At 43.6% G+C, this 16,549-nt stretch overlaps 1 protein-coding gene across 3 annotated transcripts in view; it reads right to left on the reverse strand.

The window, feature by feature from the left end:
• The window catches only part of CPED1 (cadherin like and PC-esterase domain containing 1), a 167,785-nt gene that overhangs the window by 144,200 nt on the left and 7,036 nt on the right, over positions 1 to 16,549 (reverse strand). For 2 of the 3 annotated variants that reach the window (XM_049814410.1, XM_049814411.1), the window contains 3 exons: positions 16,401 to 16,517; positions 15,834 to 16,309; positions 3,577 to 3,763 (listed from right to left, as the gene is read on the reverse strand). In XM_049814410.1, the coding sequence (XP_049670367.1) occupies positions 3,577 to 3,763; positions 15,834 to 16,085 (439 nt within the window). In that variant the 5' untranslated portion in view covers positions 16,086 to 16,309; positions 16,401 to 16,517. The remainder of the gene's footprint in view (positions 1 to 3,576; positions 3,764 to 15,833; positions 16,310 to 16,400; positions 16,518 to 16,549) is intronic. The other variant, XM_049814412.1, reaches the window with a different exon arrangement.

Below are 16,549 nucleotides of genomic sequence, written 5' to 3' on the forward strand. Positions count from 1 at the left end.
CTAGGGAACGTTATTTTTGGAGGGCAGAAAAGCATTTTAGTGCAACACATTTCTGAGATAAAACTTTCCTCTTAAAGTTGTGAAAATGTTGGCAGGGCATTACAGAGCCATAGGGACCCACAGATCCTGTTAATCTTTGCCATGGCCCCAGAGATGAGAGCTTCTTGGACTGGAAGAACAGAGAAGAAGGCAGAAGACTCTGGAAAATATTTGGCAAGTTCTTCTCCAGCGTTTGCCACTCTGGAAGGACCTAAGGGTGCTCTGAAGTCAGGCGGCTCGTCCCACTCATCCCTGATAGAGCAGCACAGCTCTGTGCTGGGCTGGGGGAAGGAAGGTCTGAGGCTTGTGCAGCTCAGCACAGAAAACCTCCCAGGAGAAAGCCTGGATGTGTGGGGCTTTCTCACTCCTCCTTCTGACCCTTTTATTATTTTCCCTGAAGCTGTGTGACACTGGTTTCAAACCTGCTCCCAGGCTGCAGCAAAGGCAGAACGTGTCCCAGAGGCTATATCTCTATGAGCAGATTCTCACTTTTAAAAAAAGGAGGAGGAAGGAAGGAACAACACACCAAGCACACCTTCTCCTGCCTAGCTGGCAAACCATTTATAGTGTACCATTTATAGATGTGCTGGCCAATACAACCTGATACCTTTCTCATCAGGTGTTATCCTACTCCATTTGCACTGCTTGCTTCATGATGGACTTACCACAGATACTGGAGATACTGACCGTGCTAAAACAGATCTATCCCAGCAGCTGCTGCATGCCCAAGGTGGCAATCCCAGCTCTCCGCAAAACTTGACTATCCTGTCATCTGCTACTAACACAGTACCACCTCTCTATCTCCATCCCAGAAGCAGACTAAGAGATGTGTTAAACCTTACAGAAAAAATGGATTATTTAGGGCTGCTGCAAAAGGAAGACTCAAAGAGCTTGGAGCAGGCATAGATATCCTCAGTCCATGGGCTTTTCCCTCCATGTGGGTTTAATTGCTAAGGAATGGTGAAAGCACAGCTACTTTTTGTTCAACCAAAGCTGCTTGAGAATTTACTGACGGAGCTATTTTTCAGTGAAAAATTAGGGGTTTGAATAATTTATATTTTACTGCAGAAAGCATCTGTACAGATTTTTCATAGGAAACCACAGTCTCTTTGCCTGAAAAAAAAAGGTATCCTTTTCCTTTTTAGCCAACCATTTCCCAGTTACCAAAACTCAAAATGGTTTGGTTGGTCTGTAAGAAGTGAAAAATTTCCACGGAAGAAAACTATTCTCCTGATGTTTCTCTCTGACAGCAATGAACTCGACACAGTGCTGCAGCCCAGGTGTGGAGGATCTCCCTGGAAGATCAGTGTGCAGAGCTGTCACATTTCAGTTTCAAACAGGAGCAGAACTGGTCCCAAAATGAATAGCGGGCCAGCACAAAAAAGTTAGGAATGTTTTGTGGTGAATTTTTTTCCATATATGACTTCAGCTAGACTCTTGGCTCTCAGCCATTCTAAACAAAAAATCCTTTCAAAATTAGAGTGAACTTTGAAAGATACACGAGTAAGACAGACTGCTCAAAAATAAAAGCACTGGATAGAGCTGCTAAATAATAGCAAGTAAGAAGGAATTACTCTTTTTATAGATTTTCCACAACATTCATGAGCTATGTTTCTCAGTCCATTATCTGTATCTTTTTAATAGAGGCTTCAAGGAACGTATTTTTTAATAATTTATAACACTCCTATTAGGAAAATATTATGATAAAGCATAGCTCAAAATATCCTTCTCCAAAATAAGGAGTACTATCCCATCCAGAACAGTAAACCCCATCATCTACTGGCAAAGAAAAATAACTTTGAGCATAACTTGTTTAGTTCTAAGAAAAGATTATTGATTTGGCATGCAGACATGCTCTTTTACTTACTTCTTGTTTTTAAAACAAAACTTGAAAGCTAGGCACTTACATAACACAGGGACTAGTCGAAGGCAGACTTATGTTGCCATGAAATGGGATTAGTAGAGTCTAACACTTTACCTTAAATTGGCAAGCATTTGACTTTTTAACATACTCCAACATCTGCTGGAAGCTGTAGCATGTTCCTGGAAAATACCTAAAACCTTTTTTTTTTTTTTTTTCCCCCTCATTACTGGAAAAATACTGCAGGAAGTACTGGTGCTAGCCTGTAAAATGTAAATACCCACAGTTAAGTTGATTTCTGCAGAGGCAGTGTTTGGAGGGTACAAACTTGCACTGGAGAACCTGAACCTGAGTTGATCACTGTAGCAAAATCTAGCACAGTGATTTGTTCTAAGTCATAACTGAATTTCTCCTCCCCACTTCCGTGGCCATTTGAAACAAAAGTATTTCACAGAGATGGTGCACATCATCCCCAGACATGCTATCTTTTCTCTGTGGCACATCCGACATGAGAAAAACCTGTGGACACACTGTATCTTGTCACTCCGGGATGGAAAGTACTCAAGGCAAGGAGTGGCTGAAAGGTGTATCTGAAACCAGATTAAAATAAAAGACCGAGGTGAAGACAATTTACTATTTCTCAGTACAGCCTTCCAAGAAAACTGCATGTACCTCATTTTCAATAAAATTTCTTAAAGAAACTTGAAATTAGTGGTTGAATTTTGAGCAGCCTCATCGATGTGAAATACTTACGTTTTTCATCTATGAAACTACTCTGATTGGTTAAAGCACAAATCAAAACTGAGCTCCCTGGTAACCCCAGGAATGTATTGCAAGCCTGAATGATGCAAGCAGCACTCCCCTTAGCACAAGAAATAACCAAACACACTGTTTTTCTCCTGACAGAATGGTGGCCTGTGCATTTTTTTCAAAGCCTTCCAGTTCCAAAATTGACTTCCAACAAAAGACCAAACTGAGATCACAGTTTCAGTTCATACCTCTAAAGTATCCAAGAGCACTTAAACATGGTCAGCATATATATAACTGGTGCCCAAAGCTCCTCTATCAGGCACAGTATGACTCCACACCACAAAGCTACTGTCTCTTGTGCAAGAGACCAAACTTCTTCAGTAGCCTGCTTTAACTGTGGATCAAATTGCAAGAGGAACTAAGAACCAGCAGTAATTTACCCCAGCATCTGCAGCAAGTGTGAAATATACTTCCTCTGTATCATGTTCTTTAGCAAGCTAGTGTGAACATTACAGAACAATCAAAACATTACCAGAGGAAAAAGCGTACCTTCATGCATACAGCTTTTTCCTAAGAGAGAAAATGAGAAAGACCCAAATGTAGCAGGTATTTGTTTTGCTATGAAATGCTCTACTGAAAATCACTCCACAATTATATTGGTATGAGAAGTCATCAGGAACCAAACTGATCTGATTTGGTTGTCAAGACTATGATGAATCACTTTGCTGCATTTTTTAACAGAAGGAAGCATCTAATGGAAGAATCATCTAATTGTGGAAAGTTAGCTGCATAACTGGGAAGGGCTAGAATTTGGCTTGTATCCTTACTCACATCTAGAGTTTATAAGCTTTACCTCTGTGGAAGAATGATGGATCAATAGCTAACATTTAGTAATTAATGAATTAACTAATTCCAATTATTCTTACTGCGATAAGGGCCCTCAAGCCTGGGATCTTCCATCAGCCTCCTGTTTTCAAGGACCGTGACTGTATATCCATGTTTTGCCAGGATGCGTTGACAGAGTTGACGGTCGGTTTCATGGTGGGCAGGAGGTGCATACAGAACTGCTCTTCTCGTACGGCTTCCAAAGTACTGGAGAATGGAGTCATTGATCTACAGGAAACACGATGAAAATACAATGGTTGTAAGATAGGACATTCCTCAGCAGTATAATATATAGCTGTTATTTTTCACAAAAAGAAACTAGCAACTTACTGTGACAATTTGGGAAATATTTCTGGTATAATTAAGAAGTCTCTTTATATCAGGGACTTCTGACCACAAATTCCATTTTGTCTGCCTCCCTGTTTTTTCTACCTTCATTTTGGACTGATATTGCAAGGGTTCAAAAGCTCAGGGCAGAAATGGAGGATCTTTAAACCATGGTCTTCCTTTCATGGAAACACCTTTGGCTGAAATTTGGGCTGCTCTGGTGAGCTGGTAACAGTATTTGCCAGGTGACTTTGACTGTGGCCTCAGGCTGATCTGTCGGTCACCTAGCAGAGAAGACTCGGTGGGTCCCATGTAAACTGTTCCAAGGAACATGGGTCTTACACAGATGGTAAGTGCAGGGGTCTGAGTTCTGTTATGCAGCGTGACTAAGAAAAGTAAGAAGAGTTCTGAGGTAAAAGCATGCAGAGGAATCCTAAACAGCACTGCAGATGCTGTACTTCCAGCAAATTAAATGTAACATTGTCAGTACCTTATTAGTCCAACATGATACAGCCCAGAGGAGGACTGACAGAGACACTTGTATATAGGAGCAAGTGGAAAGGTGTATGATGTCTCCAATGAATCCCAGGGAACTCTTGGGTTGTCTACCATGCACTGTCTTCCCACATAGTGCCTAGGGACAACAGCATCTAGAGAAAACCCTTCCTCTGTATAATAGCCTGGGATATGAGCTCATTGCAAGGAAAAATGGAAAAGAGCCACCCCAAACACACAGAGAGTGTGAGCTTGACATTAAGATCTGAAAAAAGTAAATTACTGGGCCAATGTCATTGGGTCTTTGGGAGAGGGGGATATCTTATGGCTTACATAAGTGTGGATGCCAGGTGCCCGTTGAGCTGCCCTATCAATCCCCTCCTCAGTTAGACAGGGGAGAGAAAATACAAAAGACTTGTGCATCGAGATAAGGACAGGGAGAGTTCACTCACCACTTACTGTCACTGGCAAAACAGCCTCGACTTGGAGAAATTAATTTAATTCATTACCAATCAAATCAGAGTAGGACAATGAGTAATAAAAAGTAAATATTAAAACACCTTCCCCCCCACCCCTCCCTCCTTCCTGGGCTCAACTCCACTCCCTATTTTCTCTACCTCCTCCCAGCCAGCAGCGCAGGGGGACAGGGAATGGGGTTGGGGTAGGTTCATCACACGCTGTCTCTGCTGCTCCTTCCTCCTCAGGGGGAGGACTCCTAACTTGTCCCCTGCTCCAGCGTCGGGTCCCTTTCATGGGAGATATGAACTTCTCCAACATGAATCTTTCCTATGGGCTACAGTTGTTCACAAACTGCTCCAGCATGAGTCCCTTCCCCGGGCTGCAGTCCTTCAGGCACAGACTGCTCCACCGTGGGTCCCCCCAAGGATCCACAGGTCCTGCCAGGAGCCTGCTCCAACGCAGGCTTCCCACAGGGTCACAGCCTCCTTCAGGCACATCCACCTGCTCCAGCATGGCATCCTCCACGGGCTGCAGGTGGATATCTGCTCCACCGTCAATCTCCCTGGGCTGCAGGGGGACAGCCTGCCTCACCAGGGTCTTCCCCACGGGCTGCAGGGGAATCTCTGCTCCGGTTCCTGGAGCATCTCCTCCCCCTCCTTCTGCACTGACCTGGGGGTCCGCAGGGCTGTTGCTCTCATATTCTCACTCGTCTCTCCTGGCTGCTGCTGGTGTTGTGCAGGGTTTTTTTCCCCCCTTCTCAAATACATTATCTCAGAGGCGCTACCACTGTCACTGACTGGCTCAGCTTTGGCCAGCAGTGGGTCCAGCTTGGAGCCGGCTGGCATTGGCTCTGTTGGACACAGGGGAAGCTTCAAGGAGCTTCTCACAGAAGCCACCCCTGTAGCCCCTACACTACCAAAACCTTGCCACAGAAAACCCAATACAGCATAAAAATAGGATGCTCCATGTGGGAAAGAGGTCACTAATATCTGGAATCGTCTAACTGTTCTTTTGCAATTAAAATACCATAAACAGACAAGATTTTCTTTTGGTGAAAAGTATTTGTCTTTAGGATGAAACATACCAGCATTTAAGGGATTAAATTCATTACATGAAATTAGTTCTTGGCAAGCTCATGAATATCAACCTAGCAGTAGTTAGCAGTATATCTTTTAAAAACTATGTTACTCCATAACTTCTAATTTTAGTAAGCTTATCACTGGAGATACGAAGCGCTACACAAACAAGGCACCACCATTTTGTGTACCACACTGAAAAGAGACAGACGCTTTGAAATGAACAAATGTCATTCAAGATCTGTTCGGTTTTATAGGACTGGGACCCAGTGATAAAGTCACTCTTCTCAGCAGTCTGTTCCCCAATTACAGGATGCAGTTTTACATTATGCTTGGCTGAAGCGTAAGCTTCTCTGAGGCAGTGAGGACCATGAACTATTTCTGAGCCCTGAGCCTCTAACGCCACATCTGCTTTTGCTCCAGAGCAGACTTTCCTGATGGCAAGGGTTAGCATCATCAGTGAGGGGACCCTGAAAAATATCTCAATACAACACTGCCCCCCCTCTCTCTTCTTATCTTCTCTCCTCCCTGCTCTGCTACAGCACCAGCAGCCGCTGGCAGCCCTTCCTCTCCGTTTCCCTCCCTCCCTCCCTGTCCCTAAATCCAGCCCTTGCCCTGGCCCCCCCTCCTGTGCTCCCTTCTCCCTCCTCCTCCTCTGGGCAGCCCAGCCGGACACTTCCCACTTTCCATTTCACTTGCATTGCCGAAGAAAATCAGGAGAGAGACACCTCTCGCTTTATCCTGCGAGCAAATCCAATTTTCCATCCCACGTGTGCTGCGCGGGCCAGTGTTGTGGGGTGAACTAAGGACACGTGAGGAGCGCGGAGGGGCTGCAGCCCAGGACGCATCTTTATCGGGTTTTAGCGGGCGATTATGGCTCGTCCCGCTCCCGTCCCTCCTCTGCGGCTGAGGGTGCTCGCTGCCTGCCTGCTGCGAGGGCCCTGCTTTGGACCTGGCGGCGCTTTGTGCGCAGCCCTCCTCGCTAACGGTCATTGCGGTTTTTCACGCTAACAGAGAACACCTTCCTTCGCAAAAGCGAAGCCTCCTGCACTCCTTCAGCACGTTTCTACAAACAAACTTTAAGAGTTTCTACCTCAAGCACCCAGCCACGCCTGTATTTTCCCCTGCGGGCAACACTCCACAGGCAGCTCTTGCAGGGCTCGCCCCAGCCCGGCTGCCGCCTCAGAGCCCACGCCTGGTGCGACAGGCCTCGCTGGCCTGGGGTGCCGCCTGGGCCCGGGGGCCGAGCTGAGCCCCCCACCACACCGCTGCCTCCGCCTGGCCGGCGAGGCGCGGGGGGACGGGAACCAACGGGCCTCGAGGCGTCCTGAGGGCCACGGGGACCCCACGGTCCCCGGGGACAGAGGCCTCGGCCCGTGCCAGCCGGCCCGCAGCAGGACCTTCCAGGGGAAGGGAGCTCTCCCTCCCACCTCCAGGAGAGCGTCGGTGCAGCCGACGTTCTCCCCGGTTCCCCGGGGATTAGCAGAAATGTTTACAACGCTCTAGTTCGGCGACGGCAAATGTTCAAGAGAACACTGATAACAGCATAAAAAGGAGAAAGGAAGTTCAAGCGATGGCGGTAACCTCGGTCACTTCCACAACGCACAAAGGCAAATGGCCCTGAGCCGCTCCGCGGGGCCCACGCAGCAGCCGGCTCCCACCAGGAGCCTTGCAGGGGCGGCCAGAGGGCTCGCGACGGCCCTGGCACACGGAGCACGCCACCAGCCCTCCAGAGGGTTTTCCTTAGGACACGCAGAGCCGAGACACCCAAAAACCCTTCAGGCTGCCGGTGTCCAAGCCTGCTGGCGCGGGGCTGGGAGGGACCCGGCAGGCCTGGCTGGGCCCCCAGCCGCCCCCACCGCCGCCCAGGCGCTAGACGCCCAGCGCTTGTCTCCACGAGCTTCCCAAAAAGCCACGACGGGATCTTTGGGACACCGAGACAATTCAGGGTCCTAAATTTAACGGCTTGACCTGATGTCTAATCTGGTACTATTAAATAGTATGAAGTAGCTCAGCACCTTTTAGGGTGCCTGCTTGAGAACCGTGAGTAGTATTGCCAAATTTATTTCCTCTGCCCTTTCGGAGCTATTTGCAGTCCAGGTTACAAGATGCAACGTGTCCTCTCCGCTTTCTTGCCAAGCCAGTGCAATGTAGGGTGGGGGTTTTGTTTGGTTTGAAACTACCCGCTAGCTACCCAAAATTTAGAAAAATTCTGGCCAACTGCACGCTTGTAGCAAGTGATTCCATAATTTTTTCCAAAGCTCTATATAAAATGCCTTACATCACTGGCCATGCTGATCTAGTTACTACTGGATGTTTTTCAGAATTTCCAATATTAATAGCAATAGCAGTCATGTTTGTACACTTAAAGAGTCTGCTGGTTTTTATAAAATGTTTCTCAATCATAAAAATGCAGTCTGGGCAGAGAGTTGGTATAAAAGAAGCAGAGTGCAATAGATGAAAATAAGCTGTTCGCATATTGTGACGTTTTATGGTTCTGATGTTTTTGGCATTCCTATAACTTTAATGTGTAGCAGGCTTAGGCCAAAAAAACGGATCCACAACATTTTGAATATCTGAGACTAATTGTTAAATGGTCAAACATTTTCACGTCCCAACCATTTTTTAGCTCTTCCCCAGTTTGAAGTCTCGGGCTATTTGTTAGCAGGTTAGTTTATTACAGGTTCAATACACCTTATGTGAAAAGGATTGGTAAAGAACATCTGTGGCCCATGTCTTCTTACCTAGAGAATAGTGTGGCTGTCTCCACAGAAATTAATGAGGCTTTACAGCAACGCTGAGATTTGCCATATGATTTAGGATGAGGCCTATGTGAGCTTTGACATGATATACCTGCTCTTACAGCTTGCAAACCATTGCACTTAACTGAGTCACTGACCTCATTTTAGTGCAATAGGCTGTTACACAGATGATCCACAGCCTTAACAACTGGTCTAAACAAACCACAATGGGCTGTAAAGTGAACAAAAATGCATAAAAATGAATTTTGTAATTTTGTTTTCAGTTTATAGAATAACATGAAAAACACAAAAGAAAACAAATTGAGCTCCATAAAATTTATTACGGATTTTTAAAAAATTATCACATCAAATGTATATTCCTCTGAGGGCTCAACGAATAAGATAAACAGCCCAGTTTATATAATATGAAAGCTCAAGAATTACGTAACCATCCTTGTCCGACTGAAAATAGACAGCTATTATCTGAGTTGCGATTCTTAGTTCTGTCTGCAAGTTCCACATAGCTGTGAAATTCTCTGTTAAACAGAAAATGTTTTGACATTTTCCTTGAAACCAGTTTATCTAATTCTAGGTTATGAATGTATAAAGATGTAATTGATTGTATTAGTCTCTGAAGCTTTCCACTGTTGTACAGAATTCTGGGTTGTTCCAAAAAACCAAAATTTGGTCAGTAACAGAACCTTATAATATATAATTACTGTCATTGTTTTGGCCAAGAATAAAATAGCAAAGATATTTCCAGTTGAGGAGAGAAAAACAGTTCCTTGGCGATTTTTCAGATTCCAAGAACATTGCATAATTCCATAAATATTGATGCATTGTCTCTGCCTGGCAGGGAAGCAAATACACAGTTTGAACTGTTGCCATAGAATTTCATTGACCATCACTTCAACTGCAGAAACAAAATTCTTCTTCCTAACATAATGACCCAACTCATGTCTGCCTAAGCTTCTCTGAGGAAGGAACTCAAAAATTGTGAATCATCTTTTCAGCTACCCAGTTCTGGTGGCGTTAGTCCCTGTGTTGATTACAGGCAGCCACTGTTCTACACCAAGCTAGCCACTACTGTCAGAGTCTTGTCCAACAGCTTCAAATAACTTGACTGCAGCTTACTTTAACCCCACTGCTTTCTGGGTACTGGGCTGCTGCAAAAGAGATATATGAGCCACTGTGCAAACCAAAAGGCCTTTCCATGAAAGGGGAATACAACAGAAATACCACGAAAGAGAACCAGCCTTATATGAACAACACTGGCACTACAAGCAATATTTAGAGGCAGCGACCTGCCTAAATTCCCATTTAGCCAGCAAAGGAAGTGGATCTGCCTTTGCTGCTAAATACCACCTAGCACAACAACATTACAAAAAATCCATGAGTGGGACTCCTAGAAACTACTGCACTAATATTAAACAGCATTAATAAGAAGAGCGATAATAAAAACTTAGCTTGTGGTTGTAATGCCCAAAGTTGTTCATTTACAGGACTGTGCAGACCTTTATTAATTCCAAATGTGACTTTTAAAATCTTTTTCATGTTTGCATAAAAGCTCATAGAAATAGTATTTTGTTCATACTACCGTTATATTTGAAGTGCACATAGCTCCTGTATCAAGAAGTAACAGAGAAGTTAATTTCCTGTTTCACTTTCTGGAGGATATTTAAATGTGTTGGCTCTATGTTCTGTTAGATTTCCTAATCAGAAAGGACTGGGTTGTAGAATGAAATGGTTGGAATGTAATTCTGCTTCCAATTGTTTGTTGAATAAATACAGAACAAGCAACTAGATTATTGGCACTACTTTGACGGCTGGTTTCTGATGACTTCATAAATCCAAGAGCAAAACTGGAGTTATTTGCATAGTCGTCACCAGCAGTCTGAGCTGGAAGTACAGGGGTATTTTATCAAAATGCCTTTGCTTTATGATTACATGTAGTTCACGGCACTAACTGCCTTGTCTCGAGAACAGACGATGAGCCAATTCTACCATCTTATCAAAACAGCTAATATTGAGGCAAGGGCTCCAGTGAAGTGCATGAGTGAGATTCTGCCTCCATTTCCCATTTGCTGCTGATGCATCCTTCTCAACGTTCCCTTCCTGCAAAAAGCCTCCACCCTGCCCCTCTTTCCTGACTGCTACCACAATAGCTTTGCCCTTTATCACCAAAATATCTCTAGCTATCTGCGCTGTAAAAATAGCTGTTTCCTCAGTGCCTTTTGCATTTTACACTGAAAAGGGGGAATAAAATTTCCTTCTCTTGCAGGTTGCAATCTGAATGTGGTATCATTCCAAGGAAACCAGTTGCTGATACCATACCATCTGTCGCTTGCTTTCTATTAACAGAGGTGTCATCCTAGCAAAGTTCTTTGTTCTTTTGTGAGGAGAAAAGAGTTCTCATCCCCTTACTGTATTCTAGAAAATAAATATCCTTTTTAAGATTAAATTTACTTTAAAAATGTATCAAACCTTATTATGCATAATGTAATCCTTTCTATCCAGAGCTCTCACCACACTCCATTTCTGCATAATAGCAAAAATCGCCCCTTCTCATTCTATCATCCAGCTTCTTTCCTCCTTTTTCACATATTTACATTTCAAAAGTTCCCACTAGCTTTGTCTTCTTTTCTTTGCATTTCCATTCCCATCTCCCTTTCTCTTCCCCTGCAAAAATCCAGCCCCCTCTGTGGACAATCTCTTCTGTGCCTTCTGAGGATACTATTACTTTGCAACCATAGTTCCTTACTCTGCTTCCCACACCTGCCTCCTTTCCCCATGCCTTCTTCCATGACACTCCTTCCCCCTTTGTTCCTTGCTTACTCTGACCGAAGCAAGTATATTCCATCCAAAAAATCAGTAGAAAAACCCCAGACATATGCCTTTAGAGAGTGAAGTTCATCAGATTTGTTTTAAATGTCTGCATTAAGTGATGATGAATTTTGCATTAGAGGCAGTTATTTCCACTGACTATGGAGTTCGGCTTTCTGTCTCCGACAAGATGGAGTGGAGCACTCAAGTAAAGAGAGGATAATTCCACTCTGGTTGTCTAGAGTTCTAAAGTTCTAGTAACAATTTCTCAGCTTTTCAGTAATTTCACTCCCAATTTTCAAATATAGGCACCTGGGTCTGTAACCTGTGCAAGATGTTCAACTGGATCTTCCTCTAGACCTTGATTAGGACTAAAACATGATATTTCTCTTTGTCTTTTTTTTCTTTTTTTTTTCTGCAGAGTATCTCTGAGACATGGCCACATCAAGCTGTTATTATCTTGCACCTTTCATACTGTCGACTCCCAGTAATTGATATCCAATCCTGTTTGTTCAGAATGAAGACATTAAAAAACCTTTTTTCATTCTTCTGATTGCTGACCTCATTATAGCTCCTCTCGGAGATATCTCTTTTACACCAAACATAAGTAGCAGGTTGAGGGCCTTGAAAGAGAAGACATCTTTTTTCACCATACCTGTTACATTTAATTTATTAAGATGCCAGCTTCACCTACTCATTAAATTCTCATATAACCAGCTGCATCTCTTGTTTGGTTTTTGGTTTTGTTTTGGTTTTTTTTTTTTCCTCAGCTGGCCTTAAATGGCCAGGGGATGTGAAACAAGGCTCTTGTGAGTATCCATGAAATAATCTCCTTCATGACCCGTCTTAAAATTTTAAAATCTAAGTTTTTTAATCTAGGCTATGGTTAGAGAGCTACTATGCCAAAACAGCGCCTACCACATGAGCAATACTGTCTCACTGCTTCATCCCAACAGAAGAGGCATGATGTCTACCTGGGCAAAACACACTGCTCTGCAGAGACACCTAAGTTGGCTCTGGCTGAATTAATTCAGAGAGTGGAAACACAGCATAACCACCTAATTAGCTCTTCTCAGAACTGGCTGAGAAGCAGAGCTATATTACTTAAGATTAGCGTAACGGTTTACATCTGGCTGGTACCAAAGGTATTTCTGGCACAATACCGTGCCAGACAAACCTACACATAGGGCTTGTATGGGCTTTTTTGTTGATACTTATTTCAGTTTTGATGCTACAGCACCAACTCTTCTCCTTACTATACATATTTGCAAATACTTCATCACACAGGAGATAAGAGTGCCTGGCTGAACCCAAAGATAGCCTGCTGCTGAATGTGATATGTCCCTCCATTGCCTTTAAGGTTGGAGATTCAGAAATAAGCCTTCTATTTTTCATGTTACACATATTAACATTTAATTTTATACTAGAAAATGTTGACCTCTCTTCATGTGAAAATAAGGTTACAGGCCCAGCTCTGCAGCAGCTTTTAAAACTCCTGTAATGTGTGATACCTCAGAGAGAAGTACTATAAGCTCTGTCAGGATTTCCAGGCTATGAATGAAATCTGCATTCTTGCAATTTAAAAAAAGACAGCTTGCACTATGTGCCTGACAGTAATGGCTCCATCCCAGGGCATCTTGGATGTAGTTAAAGACACATTCACAGATCAAATTGGCAATTTCCAGCCCCATGCTTTTTCTGCATTTGTCTGGAACTTTCACTTCCAAAATGAGATTAATTTTGAGATCAGAGATGCAGTGGCAAAGCTGCACTTTTCCTCAGATCTCTCCCTCTGCTTCCCCCGATGGCTCATAAAAGGTGCCAGCTTTTTTTTTTTTTTTTTTTTTTTTTAGGCACTTAGTGCTACACATACCCTGAATGGAAAAATTATCAGACTTTGGAAGGGGATTTTGCTCGTGCAATAAAAATCACAACCAAATTCTCACAGTAGGCTCAACACAATACTGATTGTGTCTCTGAAGGAAGCAAGAATTAAACCTGCCCCTACCCAGCCAGAAGAGATTCTGCAGTGTGATAGATGCTATGGCTCAAACCGCAGAAACACTGGGTGTTATCTAAAGAATATTATCTCCAGCAGGGTCTTCTTTTCCTTAAAATTTATTCATGAACTTTGATTTCATAAGACATATTGCAGTGTTTGCTTTGAGTCACTTTTCAACTGCACAACAGATTCTTTTTAATAAATTTGCTTGCTGGACTCTTTATAGAATAAGAATACATGACTAGTTAATTAAAAATGTGAATAATCTGGACTATATTTTAAAGTATTTTTCCAGATTGATACATGAAGATTTCAACCAGAGCTTTAATGAAAACTTGTTTCCAAACTATCTACTGTGGGTGGGCACGTAATTGTAAAATAAAACAGTGTAAAGTTTCAACCATGACATCTGTCTTAGATGTTACCGGGTACCCAATAAAATCAAGCAAGATAACAGTTCAGCTATCTGAATAAGCAGGGGGTGAAAACACACAGTTCAAGAACACACTTTCAAAGGAAAGTGGTAGAGATTTTTGGAGATGTTTGTCTTTTCTGTTCCCAGAGATTATTATTCAGCCCACACATCCAGCTGAGTATTCTCTGGAAACAGAGAGCAACTCAGAGTAACATCCCAACATGTGCAAGACATTTTGTTCATCATGCACTAGAGGAAACTTTCAAGACGAACAGCGAGGCAGCTATGGGTGGTCTTCAGAACTTGAAGAGGAATGTGTTAGAGTAGCACAGCCCTGGAAAACATACCTATAAGGGTTAACACGTGCGTTTACATCTGTACTATAGGTTCAGCATGTGCGTGTGATAGTCACATCCAACCATGTATGCTGGAGGGCAGTAAGTACAGCATGTTGAAAAAACATAAGCTTTCTTCTCACTTCAAACAGCCAGCACACCAATTCAATGTCAATCTGCATTTTTCTCAGGCAAATTGGGAAAGAAGAAATTACAGATATGTTCAGCCAAAGAGCATACTAGCAAAACCTCGCCATTGTTTCACCAGTTCTTTCTGACTTTAGGTAGCCCAAGGTAAGATATGGAATGTTCTTTGCCATTACAATAGCGATGAGTAAAAAGAAATGGACTGTAAGTGTCAAAAGCTGTAACACAATGTGACCCGCATCTGTCAGCTGTGCTTATTTCCCTTTAAATTGTAATTCTTCATGTCACGTTATTGAACAAATCCAAATTGGGGTATCTAGTGTACTAAAAGGTCATTAAAACATAAAATTATGACAAATGCAGCATGGAGTACATTTCTGCAACTCATAAGATAAATCTCTCTGACCTTCACAAGAAAAAAAAATCCATTTTTTAAGACTTAAGGTTAAAGAGTTCATGCCAAAGTTATTTCACATATCTGGTTTTGATTGTCGCAGAAGATGCACTTTACATCTGCTCTCCTAAAATCAATACAGCTGACCTTTCAGACTGCGAATGCTGTCTAACCAAAGAAGCAGCCTTCTAATTTATTTTTTTTTTTTAATTTGAGCTGCTTTCTGTGGATGCTGTCCATAATCTGCGAGGTCACATGTTTATGGTCCTGATGCAGTTGCATATAAAACGCCAGCATAATGATAATTTCACAGTGCAGTATCTGCCGCACTATTAGCAGCCTTCTATAGGATTGAAGAAAACCTGAAACATTTGTGCTAGTGCTGATCACAGATTCCAGAGTAAAAATAACTACCTCAGTCTGGACCATTTAACAAACCACATTTTCCAACTAAAATAACAGTGTCTACATTTGTAAGGTTTTAACACCCATTCTAGGAAGCCTATACAAAATAAACATGAGGTCAGGTAACCTAAGGACAAAGTAAAATTTGTGGGACAAAGATTCCAAAGTAAATAGTGTGACTTGAAAGTGTGAAAAGCGCTTTTTTTTTTATTTCTTGAATGCAGTTAAATTCAGCTTTTCAGCAGAATCCCAGTAAAAGTTCAAAACTGACCAGCAGATAACTTTAAGACAGGGCAGCTGCAGTCCCGGTGCTAATTAACAGCCTCCGTCACTTTCATGAAACCCCACTGGCTCCTGATTTACGTGCCTGTACTGCAGAGCCTCTGAACCGATTCCTAAAGCCAAAATAAAATATGGTCTGTGCAGCGAACTGAAATCTCCCTGGAGTCACAGAGCAATGCCATGTTTCAGTCAAAGACTTCAGGATTCCTATGTTAATAACGCTACACTGAGGAGCTGGTAACGGAGATGTGCTCGCATATGCCGCTGTCATTAGATCACCCATTTGTTTGTATACAGATCTGACTTCCAAGCTTATGCTAATTTTAGCTGGACTCAGATGATCCTGCCAGACTCGCTTTGCTAATTATTGCTCAGCACTCTGCTCCAGCTGACTTACCTTTTTCACCGTCTGTGAATTGCTGCCAGGGAGGAAGCAGTGAGTGTGGCTTGGGGAGACCTCCCTGTATCGTCCTTGCTGTGTCTTAGTCAGTTTGCTGGGCGCAATCCCGTTGACGACTGCTGAAAGGATGCTGCTGCTCATGAGAGGAGTCAGGGTCTGGCAGAACAGACAGACGGCCACCACTAAGGCCAGGAGGAAGGGACGAGGGCGACAAAGCCTGCGGCACCTGGGGACTTGCCCACAAACCATGGCCTCTTTGCCGTCCTCACTTCGCCCTTTGCCACATTGCAGATGCAGTCCAAGTAGCCACGTCTGGCCAGGGTAAGAAAAGTCAAAGGCACGCTTTACCCAATACTAGCAAGAGTTTTCACCGCTCCTGCTGCTGAGCGCTTTCCTGGTGCCTGGCAACAAGTCCCGGGTTCCGGAGGAGCAGAGGCTTGGGAAGCACCCTCCCATGGGGGCACGGCAGCTACCTGTGAAGAAACAAGAAGTGAGCAGCGGCAACCAGCAGCGTGCCAAGGGGTGTTCTGTAAGGAGCCGCACCGCGCTCTCGGGAGAACAGACCTGCCAGCAGACAGGTGAGGAGCAGAAGTCCTCACCCTCTTCGCAGAAGGAACGCCTCAGCCGCACAACAGCATCCAAGAAAGCGAGAGGTTAAAGCTTAACACGTCCTGTCCACAGCTGAAAAGAGTAAGAGAACGTACCAACTTTGT

Source organism: Accipiter gentilis, chromosome 11, assembly GCF_929443795.1.
Source record: "Accipiter gentilis chromosome 11, bAccGen1.1, whole genome shotgun sequence".
Taxonomy (NCBI): Eukaryota; Metazoa; Chordata; class Aves; order Accipitriformes; family Accipitridae; genus Astur; species Astur gentilis.